The sequence below is a fragment of the Pituophis catenifer genome, unplaced genomic scaffold (genome assembly GCF_029215685.1).
Source record: "Pituophis catenifer annectens isolate HBS135680 unplaced genomic scaffold, rPitCat1.0.hap2 SCAF_4, whole genome shotgun sequence".
Lineage (NCBI taxonomy): Eukaryota > Metazoa > Chordata > Lepidosauria > Squamata > Colubridae > Pituophis > Pituophis catenifer.
In genome coordinates this window covers 784,274-806,046 of record NW_027256884.1, presented here as the reverse complement: position 1 = coordinate 806,046, position 21,773 = coordinate 784,274, and the positions used below count along the sequence as shown (strand labels likewise).

The 21,773-nt window shown below is 44.7% G+C and overlaps 1 protein-coding gene across 2 annotated transcripts; it reads right to left on the bottom strand.

Annotated features, from left to right (window-relative positions):
• Positions 1-1,338: 1,338 nt before the first annotated feature.
• Positions 1,339-20,963, bottom strand: LETM1 (leucine zipper and EF-hand containing transmembrane protein 1). Of its 2 annotated transcripts, XM_070943117.1 has the most exons (14): positions 20,864-20,963; positions 18,774-18,831; positions 14,761-15,214; positions 13,416-13,559; positions 12,690-12,827; positions 12,299-12,502; positions 11,943-12,062; positions 10,714-10,845; positions 9,124-9,303; positions 8,758-8,898; positions 4,037-4,171; positions 3,335-3,525; positions 2,922-3,060; positions 1,339-2,395 (listed from the first exon to the last, which is right to left on the bottom strand). In XM_070943117.1, exons 1-14 carry the CDS (start codon positions 20,946-20,948, stop codon positions 2,246-2,248), a joined length of 2,271 nt encoding a protein of 756 aa, XP_070799218.1. In that variant the 5' UTR covers positions 20,949-20,963; the 3' UTR covers positions 1,339-2,245. The 2 variants fall into 2 exon arrangements, with proteins under 2 accessions (XP_070799218.1, XP_070799217.1); XM_070943116.1 differs by lacking the exon at positions 8,758-8,898 and having other exon boundaries at positions 20,864-20,886.
• Positions 20,964-21,773: the final 810 nt, after the last annotated feature.

Here is a 21,773-nt window from a genome sequence, read left to right as displayed (position 1 = left end):
TCTCTGAAGTTCATGCTTGTAGGTAACTAAGGGTCCCCTCTCTGAGTTGCAGCCGCTCCCTTCTCTTTTCCAAAAGATGAACTGGGTCACTAAGGCCATCATGGCCAAAGGGCAGGTGGGGTAGCTCGATCTCCCATCACCTTGTGTTCAGCTGCCCCTGCGAACACACAATCCTCTACACACGATTGCAAAAATGAGAGCTCCTCCTTGCATTCCCTACTACGTTGCCAGCCAAAGTTTGGACAAAGGAAAGTGGTAGCAATATGGAGCTAGAAAGGAAACGGGGAATGGAAAGCGATGGCTGTGGCTTCCTTCAGGATAGAGATCAACTCACACACAACGTGAGCACCAGACCACAGAAATCTTAGTATCTACTTTATGAACTTAAACACTGTAATGCCTCCGGAAGTTGTGCATGCACACAACTGTTTCCAAGAGCCGCTTCCAGTCTAAAACAGGCACAAGAGGTGTGTTTAGCTTGGGTGTGGCTTTGCACATCCTCTGCAACAATGCCGAAGCAGCAAGTACACAGCCTTGACCAGTGTCCTTGGTAGCATCAAGTAGCCGCTGCAACCTGATGGGATGGTGAAGTAGAGCTGTCAGAAGGCTCAACCGTTCCTTCTGCCCTCAAAGAGGGATTTTTCTCTGGGATCTAAAGGAGGCACTTGGATCGACAGGACAGATGGGCTCCCTTTTGCTAATTTGTCACAGGAATAAACGTGCAATAAAAAATGACGTGCCATGAAAAAGGCTGTTCTTCTCCATGGATTTTTAAGTTGTTAGGGAAGGTCCAAACTCCTCACACAACGAAACCTATTTAAAGTCTGCCCAAAAGGAACTTCTCAGGTCATCGGATGCTGCTTCAGTGGCATCCCCGTAAAACCAACGCATATCACAACTGGAAGAGGAGCGTGTAGAATAAATGGGCTACGCTTGCGTCCTGCCTATCAACAGCACTAAGGCGGCGGCAAAACTAGAAAATGGGGACAAATCTATGAACGGCCATAATTCCTCCATACTGGCATCTAAAATACATTTTCTATTAATTCTGATACCAAACCTGGGAGGCCCAGGGTGTTTACTCGTATTGCAACTCAATTAAAGAAAGGCAATGCAGATACTGTTTCTGAGCAGTGACAAAACCCAAGCGTCATAATTGAAACCAGAGTCGTTCAGGCTCAGGCAGCCAATTTCAACCCCCTCTATTTCTGGGAACAGTCTTGGAATCGCCTCCACCCCCCTCCCCCTAAATGCTTTAAAGGGCTGCTTAAGAAACTCTGCCTAGCGCAACTACACAACAGAACGGACTAGACCAAAAGCAAGGCAAACTAAGGAAGATACTTATTAGCAGCCTTTAATTGTCATGATTATATAGGCAATTTTTATGATGTTTCCAGTATGTTGAATTAGTTATTTCATACCCAAGGTGAAAAAAATCTCCTGATTAAAGTACACCTATTATATAAACAGTGATTTGGTAGATTTTTTTTTTTTTTTTTTTTACAATTTCAAAGTCGCCTTGTAGCCAACTGATGTCTGATCTGCAAACTCTGGGAGCCCAGATTCTGTATCAGTGAAACTACATCAATAGATAAAACTAAGAGAAAGATCAATGGGATTATAGAGGGTTGAGAGAATTTAAACCCTTTTTAAAACAGTGTGTATTGATAGCGAAATAGTGCAATTTTTTTTTTCTTTTTTAACACTGAGAAATCAATCAAGCCAAAATAAAAATGTTCGAGAAGGTTTTTGTTTTGTTTTTTAAATTATGGTTGCAGTGCAATTCTACACGTTAACATAAAATAATTACAAAACTTTCAGAAACCATTTTTCACCAGGGTTTAGCCATTTTTGAGTGGTTTCAGTATTGGAGATTTTGCAATAGAGGTTTTCACTTTCCCAAGAAGAAAAACGTTATCATCTCTGTGACAAGCAAATGTAACATAGTTTAAAAAGGAGAAGTGATTCCTTGTGCATTGCAAAGAATTTTCTGATTTACATCACAACCGGGAGACAAAGAGACTGAATCAACACACCAGTTGGCATCACTGTAGAAGATGGGTTGATTTCTTAGAAGACTGGAACGCTTTCTATTTCATGGAATGATCATTTGTCTCACCAGGGTCCAAAAATTACTGTATCTTTGATTAGTTGGAAAGCTACCAGGGGTGCTTCATCTCACCGCTACTAAGTGCTGACTAAGGTGCACAGGAGGCCGCCTTCCATTCAACCGTTGAACCGTAAGCTAGTTCTTCACTTCTGCCGCTTCCTTCTCCGCACTTTCTTTGGTCTTCTCCATCTCTTCCACTTTTTCTTCCTTGTGCAGCAGCGATACGATCTCTGCTACTTGCTTGGTAGAGATATCGATGTCCTCCTTGTCAATCAGTTCGATCACCTAGCCAAGCATTTTTAAAAGGTTAGGGTTAGGTGTGCCACTTAGGTTTACTTCCTAAATATTTTTGAAAAGCTTGAATAGGAAAGTAAAAAAACAAGCGTCTTAAGCAACAAGTTTGCTCCTAAATTCAGCCTTACTCAAGCACAAAATAACAGAAAATGCTGCCGTTTAAGAACGTCAAAAGGCATTTTCCAAAGAAACAGGCACTTCCCATGAATGGATATTGTTATTTGGGTAACATTATTTCTCTGACAAATACACAGGAGCACCAACTTTTCTACTTACAGGTAGCCTTCATCCTTAATCATAAACATTTCTAGGAACTGAGATCCACACAGCTGAAGGGATCCATGCTGCCACGTTACACTACACAGACACAACAGTCCGTAGACAACTCAGGACACATCCGAGCATAAGGTTAAATCTGATGCTAGGTTGCCTGACGGAAGCTTCTGCTGGGCTCCCAGGGCCACGAAAGCAGCCCCGCCCTCCATTCGCAGGTAGAGCTCCTGCTCAGCGGACTCACCTTGACCACGTCGTCTATGTTGATCTCACCATCCTTATTCTCATCCAGCGCCTCAGCCAGCTTGTTGAGTTTGCCTTCGGGGATTTCCTGGAGCTGCTTCATCACGTTAATAAGATCCTGGATGCTGATGAGGTTCTGCCTAAATGGGAAACGCAGCCTGTAGTGAAGCAAGTGGTTACTACCAAGGATCAATCCGTGCGCGAGGAGTCTTTGCATAACCCATCATTCCAGTGGAAATCGCAGTTATTTGCCACCTGGATTTTACACAGAGGAACCAAGAACAACAGAGCCTCTCTGAGACGAGGGCACCCTTTTTCTTCCTCAAAGGCTGGTCAACAACAACAAAAAACCTTCCCTGAAGGGACTGCAATGATAAACTATAATCTCCCTCAGCCGCACTACCAACCACTCACCCAATGGGGGGACTGGGACCCCCGCCCAGCTGTTCTCCAACTGGTTTTTGGTCTGTCTCCAACTCCTGAATGATTCTATCGATCTGCCCAATCATTCGGTTCACTCTTTTAGTCAGCCTCTTGCTGGCTTTGGATTCTTCAACTATGTCTTCTGGTCCACTCTTAGATAGTTCCTTGATTTCTTGCAAATCCTGAGGGTGAAAGAGGAACATTTTTTTACACCATAAATCTTTTGATGCTAAAGAGGGCAGGGGGAGAGGAGAGCTGGTGATGGGAGCCGTTTCTAGCTTACAGGCAGCCCAGCCTAGGCCTACGAAAGCCACTGGGGGGCCCTCAGTCTTCCCAGGAGCCTCTGAAGACGCAAGGGCTCCCCTCGGGGGAAGGCGCCTGTCTGTGCCTGATGCTCAACCTGCCTCTTGGGCCAGAACCCCTGGCAGATCTGATTGAGGTGGAAAGGCCCAGGACGGAAGGAGACCCAACAGAGACAGTGACTCTGGTCCCCTCTGCGGTCTGAATCTCCAAGCACTGAGAGAAACACGAAGGAGGCTGCATTTTGAGCAAAAAGGCAACAAGAGCTATCAGCGTCTCTTGGGGCTGTGAATGACCTCTGTTCCCGTCTATCAGAGCCGGGAGGTCTAGAAGACACAACTCACGTTAGCACCCATTTTCTTTCAAGCCACCTGACTTCCCCTCCGGTCTCACCTCGCTGTATTCCTGCACGTCATCCTTCAGGTCCTCCAGTTCCTCCTTCTCCTTTGTCAGCAATTTCTTTTGTTCCTTCAGTTTAGTGCAAGCATCACTTAGCATGTCAATCTCTTCTTTTGTTATTTCTTCGCCCTGAATAAATGGAAAGGAAAAAGAACGTTAAGCCTCCCTTGTCCTCCACATCCTCCTGCCTTCTGTGTAAAATACATTATACAAGAGGCTCTAGAGGAGATCCAGGAATTGGAGAGATTTAAGGGCAAGGGATGCTACAGGGAGGGGAGAGGAGGCCCCTGGTCTCTCTGGATGCCAGTCCATGAATTCAGCGTGAATCCTCACCACACTATTCAGGAAGAGATTGATTACCATTGATACTGTATTTCTAAATATTTCATAGTCGCTCTGCGTAACATGCAACCATCTTTCATATATTTATAAATGTAAAAGAATACGCTCAAGATACGAGTGGCCCATGCCTGCCTCTCTGACTGCAGTTCCAATTGCACAAATTACACTTCCATGTTTTTCAGAGAATCGAGCGAAGGTAGGCAACTATTCTTGAGTGGTTTCTGGCTGGATTTTCACTGACGCCTCCCTGATTATTTGGGAGAGACCATTGGAAGAGCCTTCTGCCATGGATCTCGGAGTGCCACAGGAACCCCGACAACACAGACCTTATCCTCACTGAGGCACCTGCACCTGGAGAAACACTTGGAGGACCTTGGCACCCTGAGCTTTACCACCAAGCTGAGAAGGTGTCCCAAGAGCAGGATGAGGGCGATAGACAAGACCCTGGAAGGGGTGGGGGGGTGCTTTCACCCAGATGCTGGGTAGAGGAGCTTTGTTGGTACAGTCAGGTAGGAGAGCTCTTCCCTCCCCTGGGCTCATCCAAGAGTTCTCTTGTCTATCTGTATCCCAGCTTTATCATTTTTACAAATAACTCAAGGCGGCTATCTATCAAACGCTCCTCCCTACTCCTCCTATTTTCCCCAACACAACAACCCGGTGAAGTGAATTGGGCTGGGAGGGAGGGCCTGGCCCAAAGTCACCCAACTGGCCTTCATGGCTAAGGCAGGACTAGAACTCGCCATCTCCAGCTTTCTAGCCTGCTGCCTTCACCACTAGACCAAACTGGCTCTCAATCAAGTTTAGTCCAGCGGGCGACATGTCAAGAGGAAAAAATCACCTTCCATTCGACCAAGCCTGGATTTGAGGAAGAAAGCTCTGCCCTAATTATGTATTCACGTCCACTGAACGATCAATCGAAGTGCCGGTGCAGAAGGATCCCATCCCTTCCAGGAGAGTAAGGAAGCTCCCCGGAGGGACCGGGGATGGCACATCGCTTCCAGGGAACCGGGGGGGGGGGGGGTGTCTTTGCTTCTGCTGTGGCTTTGGAAGGTGCCCTTGGCATGAACACAAGGAATGGAAGTGCCAATCATGCTGGCAAAGATTATGAGCAACTTCCTTGGTCATTTAAGACCAGGTGGGGCAGTCTCGGTACAAAAGAGCCTTGGTACTACAGTGGTTTAAAGCACCCTCTTATTAACACAGCTGCCTGCAATTTACTGCTGGTTCGAATCTCTCCAAGGCTCAAGGTTGACTCAGCCTTCCATCCTTTCTAAGGTAGGTTAAATGAGGACCCAGTTTGTGGGGGCAATAAGCTGACTTTGTATAAATATACAAAAGTATGAAGGCTATTGCTTAACGCACTGTAAGCCGCCCTGAGTCTCCGGAGAAGGGCGGCATATAAATCAAATTAAAAAAAAAAAAAAAAGTAGCAAAAACAAAATAAGAGAAACTGAGAAAAAAATAGCAACAAGTACAGCTTAGTCAGAGCAAAGTGAACACCAGAAGGCTGCAGACTTATGAAATTTAGAGTCCACAAAACAATGTTTCAAATTTTTGTGGAAACAGCAAATTTTCAATTGAACGTTAACAAAATTTCTATCTACCCACAAATATTATATAAATCTGGGTAAAGCTAGAACACCTGAATTTTTCATTAAATTGCAAAAATAGTTGACAAACTTACTTTATGCTATGGCTAAATCCACATACCTTCTTGTGCCTTTCCCGCATCCTTCTGCACTACAAACTTTCACAGACTGAGTTACAAACTGGCTATCTTATGAGGTATGCTACGCTATGACGCAGCGCACTATGCAAGACAGGAAAAAGTTATAATAAATTATATTATTTGCTTAGGTACATTATATCCATTTTATCCATGCCTGCAATATCCCCAAAAATACACAGCATTATAAGCACTAATATAACTTTTTAGGTTCCCAGGAAAAAAACCTGTATCATTGAAAGTACACCCAAATCAACGGGAACTTTTTAGGAAGTAAAACAGCATACAAAACAGAATAAGGCTTACATTAACACCAGACTGCTGAATTTTAAAAAACACGGACCCTGCATATTCCAGATCTAGGTATCTTTAAGCTAAAATATTTTACCAAGAGATGCTGACAAAATGAAGCGGAAAAAGTGAATCTACATTAACTCTGAAAATATTCTGTTTGGTTTGCAAAACCAGTCTAATAGGACAATTTTTCCCCCTTCCTTTCAACCGTGTCCGATTCTCAGAGGCTACCTTGAACAAATCCCCAAAGCTTTTTCAAAACTAGTTTGCCATTGCTTCCTTGGGAGGGAGGGAGGGAGGGAGGGAGGGAGGGAGGGAGGGAGGGAGGGAGGGAGGGAGAGGAGAGAGAGAGACTGGCCCAAGATCGCCCAGCTGGCTTTGTACCTGAGATGGGACTAGAACTCATGGTCTCCCAGTTCCTGATCCCACCAACATGGCTCTCAATTTGACAATGCTTTTACTGATTTTCTAGCCAAGAATTTTAAACAGATTTTCTACAGCATCCTACAAATGAGGGGTCCTTAACTTTTACACACAGTTTTCACTGGTAAGAAATCACATCTGATTCTGTTTCCCGGAGAAATTCCTCTCTGGAGGAAACCGGAGACTAGATCCCCTCTTATTTGGATTTTTTATAACTGCACCAGTCTGAAGGTGTTGTCTAATCGTTAGTTGTTGCTATGATCAACGGGCATTTATCAAATCCTGGGAAATTAAAGGAAGCTGCGTGCTCTCCCACTTCCGTTTAATGTTTAAATCCAACGTCCTGGTGGTTCCTTAGGAAACCTGCCCGCTCATCCGCTTAGGGTGACAGGCAGGCATCTCTCCATCTACTCCACTTTCTGTGGCTAACTCGGCCACCCTGCCAAAGTCCCACAGGTAGGAGAGCTTTGGAGGCTCTGGTAAAGAAGATCAATTAAAGAGGGATTAGAGTAAAAATCAAGATTATCTTCTTTCCAAAGAGAGCAAAGGCTCACGCAGGATGCACAAACGGGCTCTGGATGAAGCAAGCCTCCCTTCATAAAATGCCTGGGATGGTTTCCCAGAAAACTGCCGGCGGAAGAGCGCATGGTACTTATATACTCAGCCCCACAAACTGCCACTTACAAATTCTTCTCCGCTAGATACAATTCTGGAGAACGGGGACTGTTTTGCGGCCACAGCTGTCAAATTATGTGAAGCCAAATAGACAAGCCACCTCCAATATAAAAGGCACAATTCGATCTTTTCTCTACCTGCTTCCTCAGAAATTCAATCTGAACTACTTAGGCCAATACTTCAGGGGCCAATTGCCCCCCCTCCTCCCCCCGCCACCTTACAACTAAAAACGGGTTTAATACAACTAGAGACAGAGGTTTTGTTCCTGGCCAACCCATCACTTCTCCTCAGTTGGCCTTCCTCTCACAGCACGGATGGTTTCCAATGGAAATGGAATTGCAATAGATCCCCATATCAAGTTCTCTTTCCCTGGGTTTACACCTCCTGACCTCCTGCTTTCTCAAGAGTGAGGAGGGGCAAGCCCACTCCCCGTAAGCAGTACAGCATGGATAGAGAAGGACAGACTGACTGAAGCAGTGCCCCAATCTCCTTTTACCCAGGCATAAAGTTCATACTTGCCAAGTACCTTTCACAGACAAGAGTCCCTGCTCACAGGAGAGAAAATTTTGCTTTGGCTCATTGGAGCAGTCCTTTGAGTGCTGTTAGAGGAAAAATGTAAAACTAAAAAACCTCCCTTTTGAATGTTTATGCTCCAGAGATCAGGGACCGATAGACAACTGAGCATGTTTTTGGTTTTGCCCATTTCACACTGATATTCACAGTGTCCTTAGTTTTTCCAATTGTGCCTTGATAGCAATTCTTCCAGAACGTAACATGGCAAAGCCGTGAGGAGTTTGAAAGATTCATAGAGCACTTAGATATTGGTATCTTGGCTGGTGTAGAGCTACTAAACGTTATGCTCCTTGAGCAGCAGTAGATAAAATGGCCTTTGTCCTATTTTTAGTTGGCAGCTATGTAATACTGTGATCAATTTCATTTTAAGCAGCTTAACTGAAGCTGACTTCTTCATGTATTTTTCTTATATTGTGTTCCAAATTCTATCTTTATTTTACGGGGGTGCCGATACTCTTATGCAGCCCGATTTTTATCAGCCAAAAACTGCCCATCCTTACTTTAAGTACTGTAACTGGAACCTTAAGTAACCAGCAGGTAATGAATGCAATAAGCCCGAGCCTTCTCTGTATCTCTTATAATTGGATGTATCAGCTCATCTGGATGGAGCAACCGTGAACTGCTTCCTGATTCCCCTGATTGCAGAGTTTGTGCTGAGCTTCCCGCCCACCTAACGTTTTACCTTCATGCCTTCCAATACCGGGGCCGTATCTTTCAAAACCTCTGACTGCAGGGTTAAATTCACTTTTGCCGGTTCTCGTTCAGCAGTGGCATCTAGAGAGACTTTGTTCAGAGCTGAGGAATCCAGATCTACTATCACCTCCTTCCGGAACACAGGAAACACAACAATTAGACACAAGATTTTAAACATGATTTTACATTTGGGATTGCTAGATGGATGCATGGATTTTTAAGGAATGCTTTTGGAAGTCTTATTTGTCTTTCTCTCTTTGGTTCATTGGGAGGATTTATATCCTGCCATTCCTCCAAGAGCTCCGCATGGCATCCATATCGCTGCCTCCTCAAACCTTATGCCTTCCTTACTCACCCTTTCCGCAGCGTGAAGAGTCTCTTTGGCTTTTTCAGCCGCTTCGGAAAGCTTTTCCAGCTCTTTCTCGTGGTGTTCTTTCCTGATGGCTTCCTCTTCTTGAAGAGTTGCTTCCAACCTGGCTTTATTGTCAATCTTTTCTCCTTCCACTTCTGCCGCTTTCACCTGAGCCTCCTTTGCCTTTTATTTGAAAAAAATATATAATAAAATGTTAACATACAGAGATACAGGACTTTCCTAAAGGATACTAAGACTTGTGTTTGCAGATCAACAAGCCAGTTCCTGCAACCTGTAAGACAGGAAACTTAACCCTATTTTCACCCAGGTAAATAACATCATCTCCAACAGAGACCAGCCAGAAACTCTGAGAAGCCAACCAACAAGATGCAAAGAAAATAATCCAGAAGAAAAAAAAAATCCTGCAGCTCTCTATATGGTACAGGTAGTTCTCGACTTATGACCATATTTGAGCCCAACATTGATGTCGTTAACTGAGACATAAATTAAAGAGTTAAGTTACGTAAGTTACATAACTGAGACACTGCAACCGTCATAAGTGCGAACCAGCTGTCAAGTGTCTGAATTTTGATCACGTGACCATGGGGATACTGCAATGGTCATAACTGAAAAACAGTCATAAATCACTTTTTTCAGTGCTGCTGTAACTTTGAACGGTCACTAAATGAACGGCCGTACGTCAAGGACAAGCTGTATTGGACTGCAACATTGACAAACTCCAGTCCAGAGCCGAGCATGTTAAGAGGCCACATATAAGAGCAGTAAAATCAACATCCAAAGTAGATTTAAAAATCCATCTACAGGTATTGCCTTTCTTGAATTCCGGCTGCAAATGTTCAAATAAAACAAATCACATTACTCCGTTACTTTTAAGGTATTAAATTTAAATGCCCTGTAGGCAAAGTCAACCAGTTGCAAGGGGAATATGAACGAACAGGTTATTTGGATATTGTGGTGGTTCTCAGCTTGTGGTCCATGGAGCCCTGAGGGGGCTGCAGCGTTGTCCCAGGGGGCCTGTGAAAGCTTAAAGAAATGCTACGATTTAAATCTTGAGTTGAGCCTTGGGGGTCTGTGGTGTTTAGAGGGGGTCCATGGTGAAGAAAAGGTTGAGAACCACAGAGATGTCGCACAGAGAAGAGCTGGGACCAATTGTCTAGGTGAGCCGTAATCTCTGTGTTAAGAGACCAATTAATATCCCGGCTTGTCAGCCGTATTTTTAGTTCCCCAAGATCAGCTCTGCTAAACCTCAAGACAGACAGTTCCATCACCGCAAGCTAAGCCTCCTCCTTCTAACCGCTCTGTCTTGGTGTCCACAGAAAAGATACACAAACGGCTCTTGGGGGACACAGATTGTCTTTAACAACCAGACTTCTACCAAACATGAAATAACATGAAAACGTCTTCCAAAATGACCAAAAGAATTCCAACACAGAAGTCAGATAAAAGTGTGGATGTGGAACACTGAACAACGTATCCCGCAAAGGTGTAAAATTCCCAATGCTACAAATGCGCCAATTGCTTCCAAGACCGGTAATTTGTAGAAAAAAGCTGGCCATGTAAAGCAAAGCATACCACGTTCTCAGGGAGAATTTGCAAAGTCGTTTTCAGCTGGTCAGCCGGAGACAGAGTTTCTGGAAGGTACAGCGCTCTGGATAATATAAGCAGGGAAGTTGGGATTTCTTGATTCAGATGCAAGTCCAACCACTGCAATTAAAAGATAGAATATCAGAAGTTTTTGGTTTGATGCAGAGACCATACTAAAGCAATTATTCCTTTAAAAGAAGGTCTTTGGCGGGGGGGGGGGGGGGGGGGTTGAAATTAGATCTTAACTTGCAATATTGTTTCCAAGTGGGACACACAAAATGGGAGATACAATAAAAACCGAAATAGAGGTTCTATATAATTTGCCTCAGAGCAACATCTCTTCTCAAAGTAAGGTTTTTGGATAGCACAAGATCATAGTTGGAAAAGTATTAGTAGTTATAATATACTACATAATGCAAATATTACTGAAAACATACCCCAAAAGGCCAGAAATTATCAAGCCCAGAGTAGCAAAAACTGGCAATCTAGCTGTTCCACCAAGTTCCAAATTCCGAAAAAAGTATTAAGTTTCCAGGAAGACCATCATTGTGTTTTTATAGATTTCATAAAACAGGGATGAGCAAATATGGCCCCTTTATGACCTGTGGACTTCAACTCCCAGAATTCCTGAGCCAGCTTGGCTATCTCAGGAATTCTGGGAGTTGAAGTCCACAGGTTGTAAAAGGGCCACAGTTGCCCACCCCTGTCATAAGAGAGTTTGTGAAAAGTTTTAGGATGCAATACAAATTCCAAAAATGACTAGCAGAGTTCATTCCTTTGATAAAATCTCCTTCCAGATTTGGTCAAAGGATGTGTGTCAAAATATAGATCAGGAATTGTCAAGCAAAGAGACAGAATTATGTTCCCTCGATTATTGCTTAAAAATTTGGATGTCTGCAGAAGCCAAGCCTCCCACAGCAGAGGTTGGGGTGTTCCATCCAATAAGCAATGTGGGGTTTTTTCCTGCCATTCTGGACTTAAAAGACGTTTGTGCCACCACACACATATGCCTGATTGTGTATACAGACACACCATCTACAATTCAAAATGTCAACCTTGAGTTAGAATTAGACCCTGGCAGTTTTTAGCAGAGCCGTTCTCTCTCATGAAGAACTATTCTCAGCGCTTCTGTGCATTGATTGTTCCCATCTGGATCCAGTTTGAGTTTTGGCCTCGTCGTGACAAAAGCCTTCCAATACTCCTAGCGGATGAAATACCTGCTTCAGCTGATCCTTTAATCGCTCCTCTGTGACGCCAAGGGCTCTCATGCCCCTCGCTCGGCAGGCTGCTTGCAACTCTTTTACTGTCAGGCTGTCCATGCCCTCCTCAGTTATCAGCTAGACAGGGTGAAAGATGAACATCTACAGCGCATAGAAACTCATTCTCCAAATATTCAGAAACAACTGTTATAAATAGCTCTCTTCATTTGTAACAATAGCTCGTAACCATTCTCTGCTTGAGCCCTCCTCCCTGCCGGCGTTCCCCACCACATACATCGTGACTCTAAAATTAATTTTCTTTTCCACAACAGTTTCTTTAAATAAACTGTCAACAAAAAAAAAGATCCCCTTACTTTATCATCTGCTTTGATACTTCTCAGTCTCATGATTAGCTGGAAGCGAAGAAAGTTGTTTGTTCCGATTGACTGAAGTTCTAAAAGTTTACACAGAGCAACCAGTTGGGGCCTTGTGAGGTTGTCCAGGGTCAGCTCGTCCTCAAACAGTTTAGAAAACCGTAAAATCTCTTCGTTGCTCGGCCTCTCACCAGTCTCGCGTATCTGAAATTAGAAATTGTACGCTATAAAGTCTTAAAGACGGTATCCGGAACTCTTTCCTCAGAAAGGCAAGGATTTACTCTAAGAAATGTTAACTATTGTATCAGATGTATCTATTATCATCATCCACTTGGAAGCCTAGTGATAAAATGTAACAACATAATTTAAATTTTTGAGACAAATTGAATACCTTTTGAAAGAAGGTTGAGAAATCCTTTGTAGCATTCCCTTTAGCTGCTTTGTTTTTTAAGGCAATCTCTTCAATAGTATCTTGAAGAAATTTAGCCACCTCAAGTTTTACTCTCAGTTCTTTCTTCAACCTCTCTTCCTAATAAGGAAAAAAAAAGCATTTTAACAGAAAGCTGTTCCAGACTGACGTTAAAAATTAATTTCCCATTATGTCCGCTTTGTACACTATTAAATATCAGAGGAATACAATATTTAGCAACATTCTTATGTAAGCTTTTCTAGCCTAGGAACAGTTATTGGAAACCAAGTCCAGCTAAACGAAATGGGTTTATTCCCAATTAAGCACGCAAGTCTGCATCTTTGCATATAATTATCTAAATGAAGAGCCGCTCTTCAACGGCTTCATCAAGGTATTTTCCGAGCCCTCTCGCTAAAAATGAGTTCTTTTGCATTTGGATTTAAAGCCCTTCGCATACAAATTTCCTGAAGTCAACTTCCTTAGGTCTAAGCTGAAGTGAAAGACACGCACCTTTAACAAAAATGAACACATAGTTTAATATTAGAGAGAGGGGTCTGCAGGCAGCACGGTCCACCTAGTAGAGGGGCTTTGAAACACTTAGGGCCACCTGCTCAGGTGTACAGGTCAACGGGTATTTTAACCAGGGATGCTACCACTCTCTAAAGACTTTTCTACATTTCTACAAATACTTCTTGATATAATGGTTACCTTCTTAGAGTTTGTCTCAAATGTCGAAGGAAGCATATTGGGGAACAACTTCAAAGCTACGGGAAGCAAGAATTCCATGAAGGGAACCACGATGAAGACGAGGAAAGGGACCAAGCGAAAGAGGTCAGCGCAGATCCGAAGGAACTGCAAAGAAAAAAAAAACAAGCTTCGGTTTATCACAAGAGGAAAATGAAGAGAGTCATTATCATGCGGCTAATTGACAAAATCTTTTTGGGAGCTTTAACTATTTTAAAAAAACCTGATCAATTTTATCAAGCTTATTTCTTTTCAGACCAAGTAACGCATCCTTCCTACTTTCAAGAGAGAGAAAAACAGTATTACCGGTAATAAACTTGTCCTTTACTGCAAATGAAACTGCAACCTTTACATAAGAGTCAATTGAAGACTGTATAACTTCCCTTTCAGCAGAGCAGGCTCAAACAGCACTATTAACTGTAACCATCACTGCGTAAAAGCGGCTTTTCTCTGTATTAAGAGAAATTGTGGGTTCCGTGCCGTGCCAGAATCATGTGTTATTTTGCTCCATCTATGTTCATGACACAGATGCACTTCTCGTTAAAAAACATGTTCTTCTTTGCAGTTTTCCAACCTGACATACGTAAATTGGCTAGTTTTTGTACTTTTGCAAGAAAAATGAGATAACAAGGGTCTATTATTACGTTTAAAAGCATGATAATAAAATCCATACAGGTAGTCCTCAATTTACAGAGCTGGGACAATGTCTATTGGTGAGTAAGGTGGTTATGTCACACCCAACCTTTTTGGCCATGGTTGTTAAGTGGGTTGTGTGGTCATTAAACGAATCCAGCTTCCCCATTGCCTTTGCTTGTCGGAAGCCATCTGGGAAGGTGCAAATGGAAGTCACATGACCCTGGGATGCTACAACCGCTGCAAATACATGCCAGTTGCCACGCACACGAATTCTGATCATGTAACCATGGGGATGTTCGATGGTTGTAAGTGCGAGGACTGGTTGAGGATTACCTGTATTGGTGTAACATTTCAAACCCTGTGTTGCTGAATTATTCAGATCTGGTCATCCTTTTTTAAAAAACTAAATTAACATTTTACCCTATCTGATCTACCTTGCACTTTATATCTACCGAATAAAAATGTTCTGTAGCTCTTGTGAATATAGACAAACGCACACACATTTTTTCTTTGTTAATTATTTCTTTGCATCTTTAATTTCTTTGCTTCCGCTATTTCATTTATTTGTTACCAGAACTGAAGGTCTCTGAGCATTAAAACACCTGCAATGGCTTGGTGATATTCATTTCCTCTTTGGTGTCCATCCCAAGGGCAGTGCTGTGGGCAGCGTTACCTGTCTGCGCTCCCGGCGGGTCATGGAGCTGCCGTGAAGGATCTGCCAGAGCATTCTGGCGGCAATTATGGAATCGATCCACAACAACCGGAAGCCGTGGTAGTAATGCTTCACCTCATCGACAATCTTCTGCCCAATGGACTTTTTAACGATGGTTTCTTCCACTGCTGGACTATAAACGGGGCCCCCTTCTTCCAACTTCTTGTTTTTGTCTTTCAGGGACTTGAGCGATTTTTCTACTACAGAGTCATCGTTTCTGGATGCTGAAGAATGCCAGTTCCTCACTGTAACCCAACAAGGCCCTGAAACTCCTCTGTCGGGGGAGGGCCACAGGGAGTCAAACGCTCTCAGGGCCGCCCCCTGCCTTTTTTCTGATCCTTTTGTCCAAGTGTAGCTGTCTTTTGTACAATAAACGTAAGGTGAGATATTAGTGCAATATTTAAAACGGGCAGGCCTGTAAGAGAGAAAAAGCAGGCTTTAATAGCAATAGCACATGTTATGCTTTTCATCCTACTTATTTCTAGTGACCATAAATTAAGTGCCCCCCCCCCCAAAACCTAACTGTATGTTTGGGAAGCTTCCCTTTGTTCTCCACAAACTAAAGTGTCTTTCCTCACTAGGAGCTTCTCATCCTGGGAAAATAGAACGACATTCTGATCAGCAAGCTAGTTAAATGTGGGCTCCAAAATAAGTGGATACATAGTTGACTCCAAAATCTTTGTCAAAGAGTGCCGGTCAGTGGCCCCTCATCAAACTTGAAGAGAGGGTATTACAAATTTCAGTCCTGACAGAAGTCCTATTCAACACAGATATTAATGATTTGGGTGGAGAGGTGAAGGAGATGTTCAGGCAGAAGCTGTAGAGTTAGCTGTTGAGGGTGCCTCAACTTACATTTTTACCCTGCAATTTGTTGACTGGACTTGGCGGCCTCAGTCCAACTCTATGATTCATTCACACAAAGCATGCATATAATTAGATGTTCCTAAGCATACACACCACTGCTACACAACTGAATCTGTGAAAACACAAAGTGCTATGACAAAGGAAAAAAATTAAGAACCGAAAGGGAAAACGTTTAAGTGCTAGAAATCCTGAGTTTACTGCTTCAACATTCAAGCAGCAAAGCAAGAGGCTACACCAAAACCCTGAAGACAAAGGGTTTGATGAGAAAGTCTCACAGAAACTAAAAAGTAGCAGGTTACTTGCCTCAGCAAATGGCACCTTAGCTGCTTTGTCTGGGTTCAAGAACAAAGGGAGGCAAACACGTCCAAAATACCTTCCTCCTCCTATTTTCCCCACAACAACCCTGTGAGGTGGGTTGGGTTGAGAGAGAGGAACTGGCCCAGTCACCCAAGCTGGCTATCATGCCTAAGGCGGGATTTGAACTCACAGGCTCACACTTCCTAGCCACTAAATCAAACTGGATCTAGTTAGGCTACTTAACTAGAGTTATTTAAGTTATATTTAAGACAGGACACCCACAAGGAATCCCCTACCTATAAGGCTAGTCTGGCAGATCAAAACTCCTCTCCACAGAGTTGGAAAAGGAACTTCTGCTTCCTGTAATTGTCAGGAATTCGGAGTAACTTGAGCCCAGGGCTGTAGGAGCAGGATCCCTCAGGAACAAAGGCTTAATGCTCTCCCTTTGAAAGGAGACCCCCCAATCAGGGATGGTCACAATGACAGCCTCTTGTCTGGCTGAAATGGGGGGCTGGGGTGAAGGAAGCTCCTTGACAGAAGCAGAGATGGCTTGGGTGTAACCAGGATAAAAGGGAGACTAGTGTTGATTGGACTTCTCTGCTCAGGGGGCTGCCAAAAAGGAGAGAGAAGGGGGGGACCCCAATTTCTGAGCAGCAACAGAGAAAACGTTTTCCATCTAGAAAAGAAGAGCGCCTGGAATCATGCAGGCGATGGAAGAAACAGCAGAAACACCGAAGGATCCTGGGCAGCCTAGAGTCGAGTGAGCAAAGCGAGTCCAGGGGTTAAGTGGAGCCATGCCACCTTAGCACTGCTGCTGCTGCTCAGCGGGCGAGAGAGCTGCCATCCTCTCACTGGTTCTTCATTACATGACTCAATTCTTTCCTGGCATTTTCTCTCGTCTCTTGGAAGAACATTTCTGGGATTTCCCACTAATCTATAATTGCCTCTTATGAGGCTACAGGGAAAAAATAACAATTTTAGGGCTGGGCTTGGGGTTATTTTTTTTTAACTAGAACCTTGTGCCCACGGCTTTTGTGGGCAGACATGGCTGCTGCTCTGCTGGTGGGAGTCAGCAGGAGAGAGAAAATAGGGAGGAGGAAATCAGGAGCAGGGAGTCCTCAACTTACAACAGTTTGTTTAGTGACCGTTCAAAGTTACAACATTGAAAAATGGGACTTATGACCAGTTTTCACAGTTACGACCTTTGCAACATCCTCATGGTCAGGTGATTAAAATTCGGCCGCTTGGCAACTAGTTCATATTTATGACTGTTGCAGTGTCCTTAACCACCATGCTACTAACTTAACTGCAGTGATTCAGTGGCACGAAAGATTGTAAAATGTAAATTCTTTCTGTAAATTCTCTTCCCTATAATTCTATAATCTTCCAAACAAGTGATAATTATTTCCATCCTTTCTATCCTCAGAGGGAAAATCAGCTTGTCACTCTTGGATACTACTAGACAAAGCACCAATAATCCTTTAGGCCACCAATAACTCTGCAGCCCATGTGGCTAAGATGAAAGCCTGAAATTGTAAACATATAGAGGACCACACTTTCATTTTCTGTGTATCTGATGGCAAAATTGCTTTGCCGTTTCTTTTCTGGATTGGATTTTTGGAAGCACATTTCAAAATTATCCTGCTTCTTGCTTTGCACTACTTGTTAAGAAATACTTAAAATTTAAAGAAATACTTAACATTTAAAATGCTTATTTATTTATTTATTTATTTTTATTTATTGGTTCGATTTATATGCCGCCCTTCTCCGGAGACTCAGGGCGGCTTACAATGCGTTAAGCAATAGCCTTCATACTTTTTGTATATACCTTAGTAGGGCTTTCAGGGGCCCCCTAAGCGGTGTTCTTTTTTATACAGAGTCATCTTATTGCCCCCACAATCCGGGTCCTCATTTTATCTACCTCGGAAGGATGGAAGGCTGAGTCAACCTTGAGCCTGGGGAGATTCGAACTTGCAGTAATTGCAGGAAGCTGGCAGCTAAGTGCTACTTAACAGCACTTTAGTCTGCTGCACCACCAAGGCTCCTTATATTGTTCAAATTTAAGCTTGTCTGTGCTATGCTAAAATAGACTAACAACCTTAAGGCAGGCATCTTATTTACCCAAAATATGTCCACACATCATAGGAAAAGATAAGCAAAATCCTGTGCAGTGCCCAGCTTCTCTCCTTATCAACCTAAGGTGAAATCCAGCTGAGACCAATCCTGCAGACTTCCTCCCTCTGGAATAAATGTGGACACATCTCACACTTCATCTATGTGAGTCTATGAACATATGCATCTCCAAACAAACTTGCCAGAAGTTATAGTCCATCAAAGTCAAAACAAAATCCTTTAATTAAGAACTACTGACTAAGCTGTACTACCTATAAAATAAGGTAACTCTTCCATCTTAATAATAAATAATGTCAACATAGGCACACCCCATTCAATATCCAACACAAACCATAAAATAAAAATAATGGGAGAGGAATGCGATAGGAACAGGGAAGACTTCACTGAGAAGGGAGGAAACAAAACCGGATGAATATGGGAAGTTGTATCTGAACAGAAATGGAGAAGAAATTAAAGAGAAAGGCCTATTTTGGTACTATAAAAAGGTAAAAGAACCACACAAGCATCATCTCCTAATCAAAGGCTAAACTTTAAGCCACACCTCAAAGAATGTTTCAATCTTTTGTAATTATTTATTAAAAACATGTATATATATACCAACTATTTATAAGACCCTCCATTCCATAAACTGTCAAAATAAGCAGGTTACTCGTAATGGCGTTACAAAGATTCATACTTACATGTCTTTTATTAGCCTCATGGAGGAACAGTTAAGACAAGCAAGGTTCTCCAAATGACCTACAAGTAGGAAAAAAGCAGTCTGGGTAGGCAAGCAGGCCAGAAATAGATAAGAACATTACACTTGTACCAGTCTGATATCAAAATAACTTTCTCCACACACTATTCAATACTTCAGGAAGAAATAATGCCATAGTTAAGATCAAGTATAAAAGCCTTCAATGGATTTTGTTAAGAGCTCACACAGCAAGAAATTACAGGCAGTCCTCGACTTACAACCACAATTGAGCCCAAATTTTTTGTCGCTAAGCGAGACATTTAACTGAATTTTGCCCCATTTTACAACCTTTCGTTACACAGTTGTTAAGTTGGCAACAGAATTGTTCAGTGAATCTGACTTCCGCATTGACTTCGCTTGTCAGGTGGTCATAAGTATGAACCAGTTGCCAAGCGTCTGAATTTTGATCCTGTGATCCTGGGGATGCTGCAACGGTCTTAAGTGTGAAAAATGGTCATAAGTCAACTTTGTTGAGTGCCATTGTAACTTCGAACAGTCATTAAAGTGATTAAATGAACCGTTACAAGTCAAGGACTACCTGTACTTAAACTATAAAAATTCAGAGTTGATGAATTCTTTTTTTTAAAATCAGATTGAGTTGGAAGGGATCTTGTAGGTCATCTAGTCCAACCCCCAGGGCCCAAGCAGAAGACCCTACCTACACCCTTTCTGACAGATGCCAGCCCAGACTCTTCTTGAAAGCCTCCAGTGATGATGCTCCCACAACTTCTGAAATTCTTTTCTGTGCATAGGACAATGGGTGTCTGAATCTGTTTCCCCCAAAGGCAGACTGTGCAGAAAATAGTGCAGTCTTTACAGGCACTATATAAACTGCAGGTGCCCCAAAGGTGTCTCTCAAAGGGCTCAAAAACCTTTTTCCCTGAATAAAGAGCTTGAAGAGACCATGAAGAATTGGTCCTTGCCAGTCCCTGGCATTAAAACCAGAAGCCCTGAGAGGAATGAACGCAGCCACCTCTGATGGGGAAAGGAGAAACCACGGCGATAATATCTGCACGGTTACTTCTCCTGCCAGGCAAAGAAGCTGCTGATTCACCTTAGGAGACACTATTTAAGCTTTTCCCCTCTGTGTTTATAATTCCTGTGCATGTAGGCACTGATACTCTCGTTTTTCTGGAATATTCAGCATGTACAGGTAGCCCTTGATTTACAACAGTTCATTTAGGGACCATTCGAAGTTACAATGGCCCCGGAAAAAGTGACTTAGGACTGCTTTTCACACTTATGACTGTTGCGGCAGCAGCATCCCCATGGGTCACCTGATCAAAATTGAGCCTTTTGGCAACTGACTCATACTTATGACCGTCTCAGCCGGGGTCACAGGATCCCCTTTGGTGACCTTCTGACAAGCAAAGTCAACGGGGAAGCCGGATTCACTTAACAACTGTTAATAAAATGGGGCCAAACTGACTGAAGTGTCTGGTCCCAATGGCCATGCCGTGGCCGTAAGTCGAGGACCGCCTGTCTTTGCGCCCGGCCTTTGAGGGGCTGGGGGCCGCGGGGGGGGCTTCTTCCAAGGGGGGCGACCCCGTCTCCCCCTGACCCCCCAATCCCGCCTGCTCCGACCCCCGAGGGAAAGCCCAGCTGTGGCCCCGTGGTGGCGGGAGAGGAGGAGGAGGAGGAGGAGGAGGACGTGTGTATCGGCACACAGGGCCCCGGATCCCCCGGCCGGCCTGGCTAAGCCTCTCAGGGAGGCATCCGGGGCCTTCCCGGGCAGGCCGGGATTACCTGAGGAGACCCGGGGACATCCCATAATAGCCTCCCGGGAAGGGAAGGGAAGGGAAGGGAAGGGAAGGGCTCCCGGGGCCTCCGGAGAAGCCGCTTCGCCTCTCGCGGACGGGGCCCTCAGCCGCCCCCCCACCCCTCCCCTCCCCCACACACAGAGAGAGAGGCTTCTTCCCCTGTTGGAGCCCTGCCTGAGGGGATCCACCCCGGGGGGGTCGGCCGCCCTTCGCCCTTCCTGCCCGCCAAGGCTGCCCTCCCCCTCCTCCTCCTCCCCCGGCCCTTCCTTCTCACCTGCCGCGGCGGCCTCTCCGCAGCCCGTCCGGGGCAGCCCCGGCGCCCTCCGCGCGCATCGCCTCAGGAGCACGAACGCCGCCATGCCTGGGCCTGCCAGCCGGTCTGCGCCTGGGCGGGGCCGGAAGTGGCCGCGGGGCACGCCGGGAGGTGGAGTCTTCCGGGGAGGAGAGGGGCGGGAGGGGCGGCGGGAAGGAGGACCACGTGCTGCGGCCGCCTCGGAGAGCGGAAAAAGGAGGCGAGGGTCGCCTGTGGCTGCCAAGAAGGGGCCTCGGAGGTCCTCTAGTCCAGCCCCCTGCTCGAGCAGGAGCCCCGATATTGTTTCAGACCACGACGGTCCGGTGTCTTCTTAAAAGGCCCCGGGGCTTGGACGCGATGCAGCCCTATGTGCGCCTGCAGAGCCGCCCCGGGAAGCTGGTTGCATGAATATAAGCAGAGTAAGAGACGCGGAAGGGGCCTCGGAGGTCCTCTAGTCCAACCCTCTGCTCGAGCAGGAGCCCCTATGCAATTTGAGACAAGCGGCTGTCCGCTCTCCTCTTAACAACCTCCAGGGATGGAGCCCCAGAAGCTCCACCGGTCGATTGTTCTCCCTGTCAGGAAATTCCTCCTTGCCTCCAGGTTGCTTCTCCTGCCTTCAGGGGCTTTGGAGAATAGGCTGACCCCCCACCCCCACCCCTTCTGCTCTGTGGCAGCACCTCCAATATTGCAAAACTGCTAATCCTGCCCCGCTCCACCCCCCCCCCCCACCCCCAGTCCTTCTTTTCTCTAGACTGGCCGTAGCCAGTTCCTGCAACCTTTCTTCGTGCCAGGCCTTTAATCGTTTTAGTTGCTCCTCTTTGCACTTTTTTTTTTTCAAAGTCTCCACGTCTTTTTATATAGTGGTGATCAGCACTGGAGGGAGGCTTCCCAG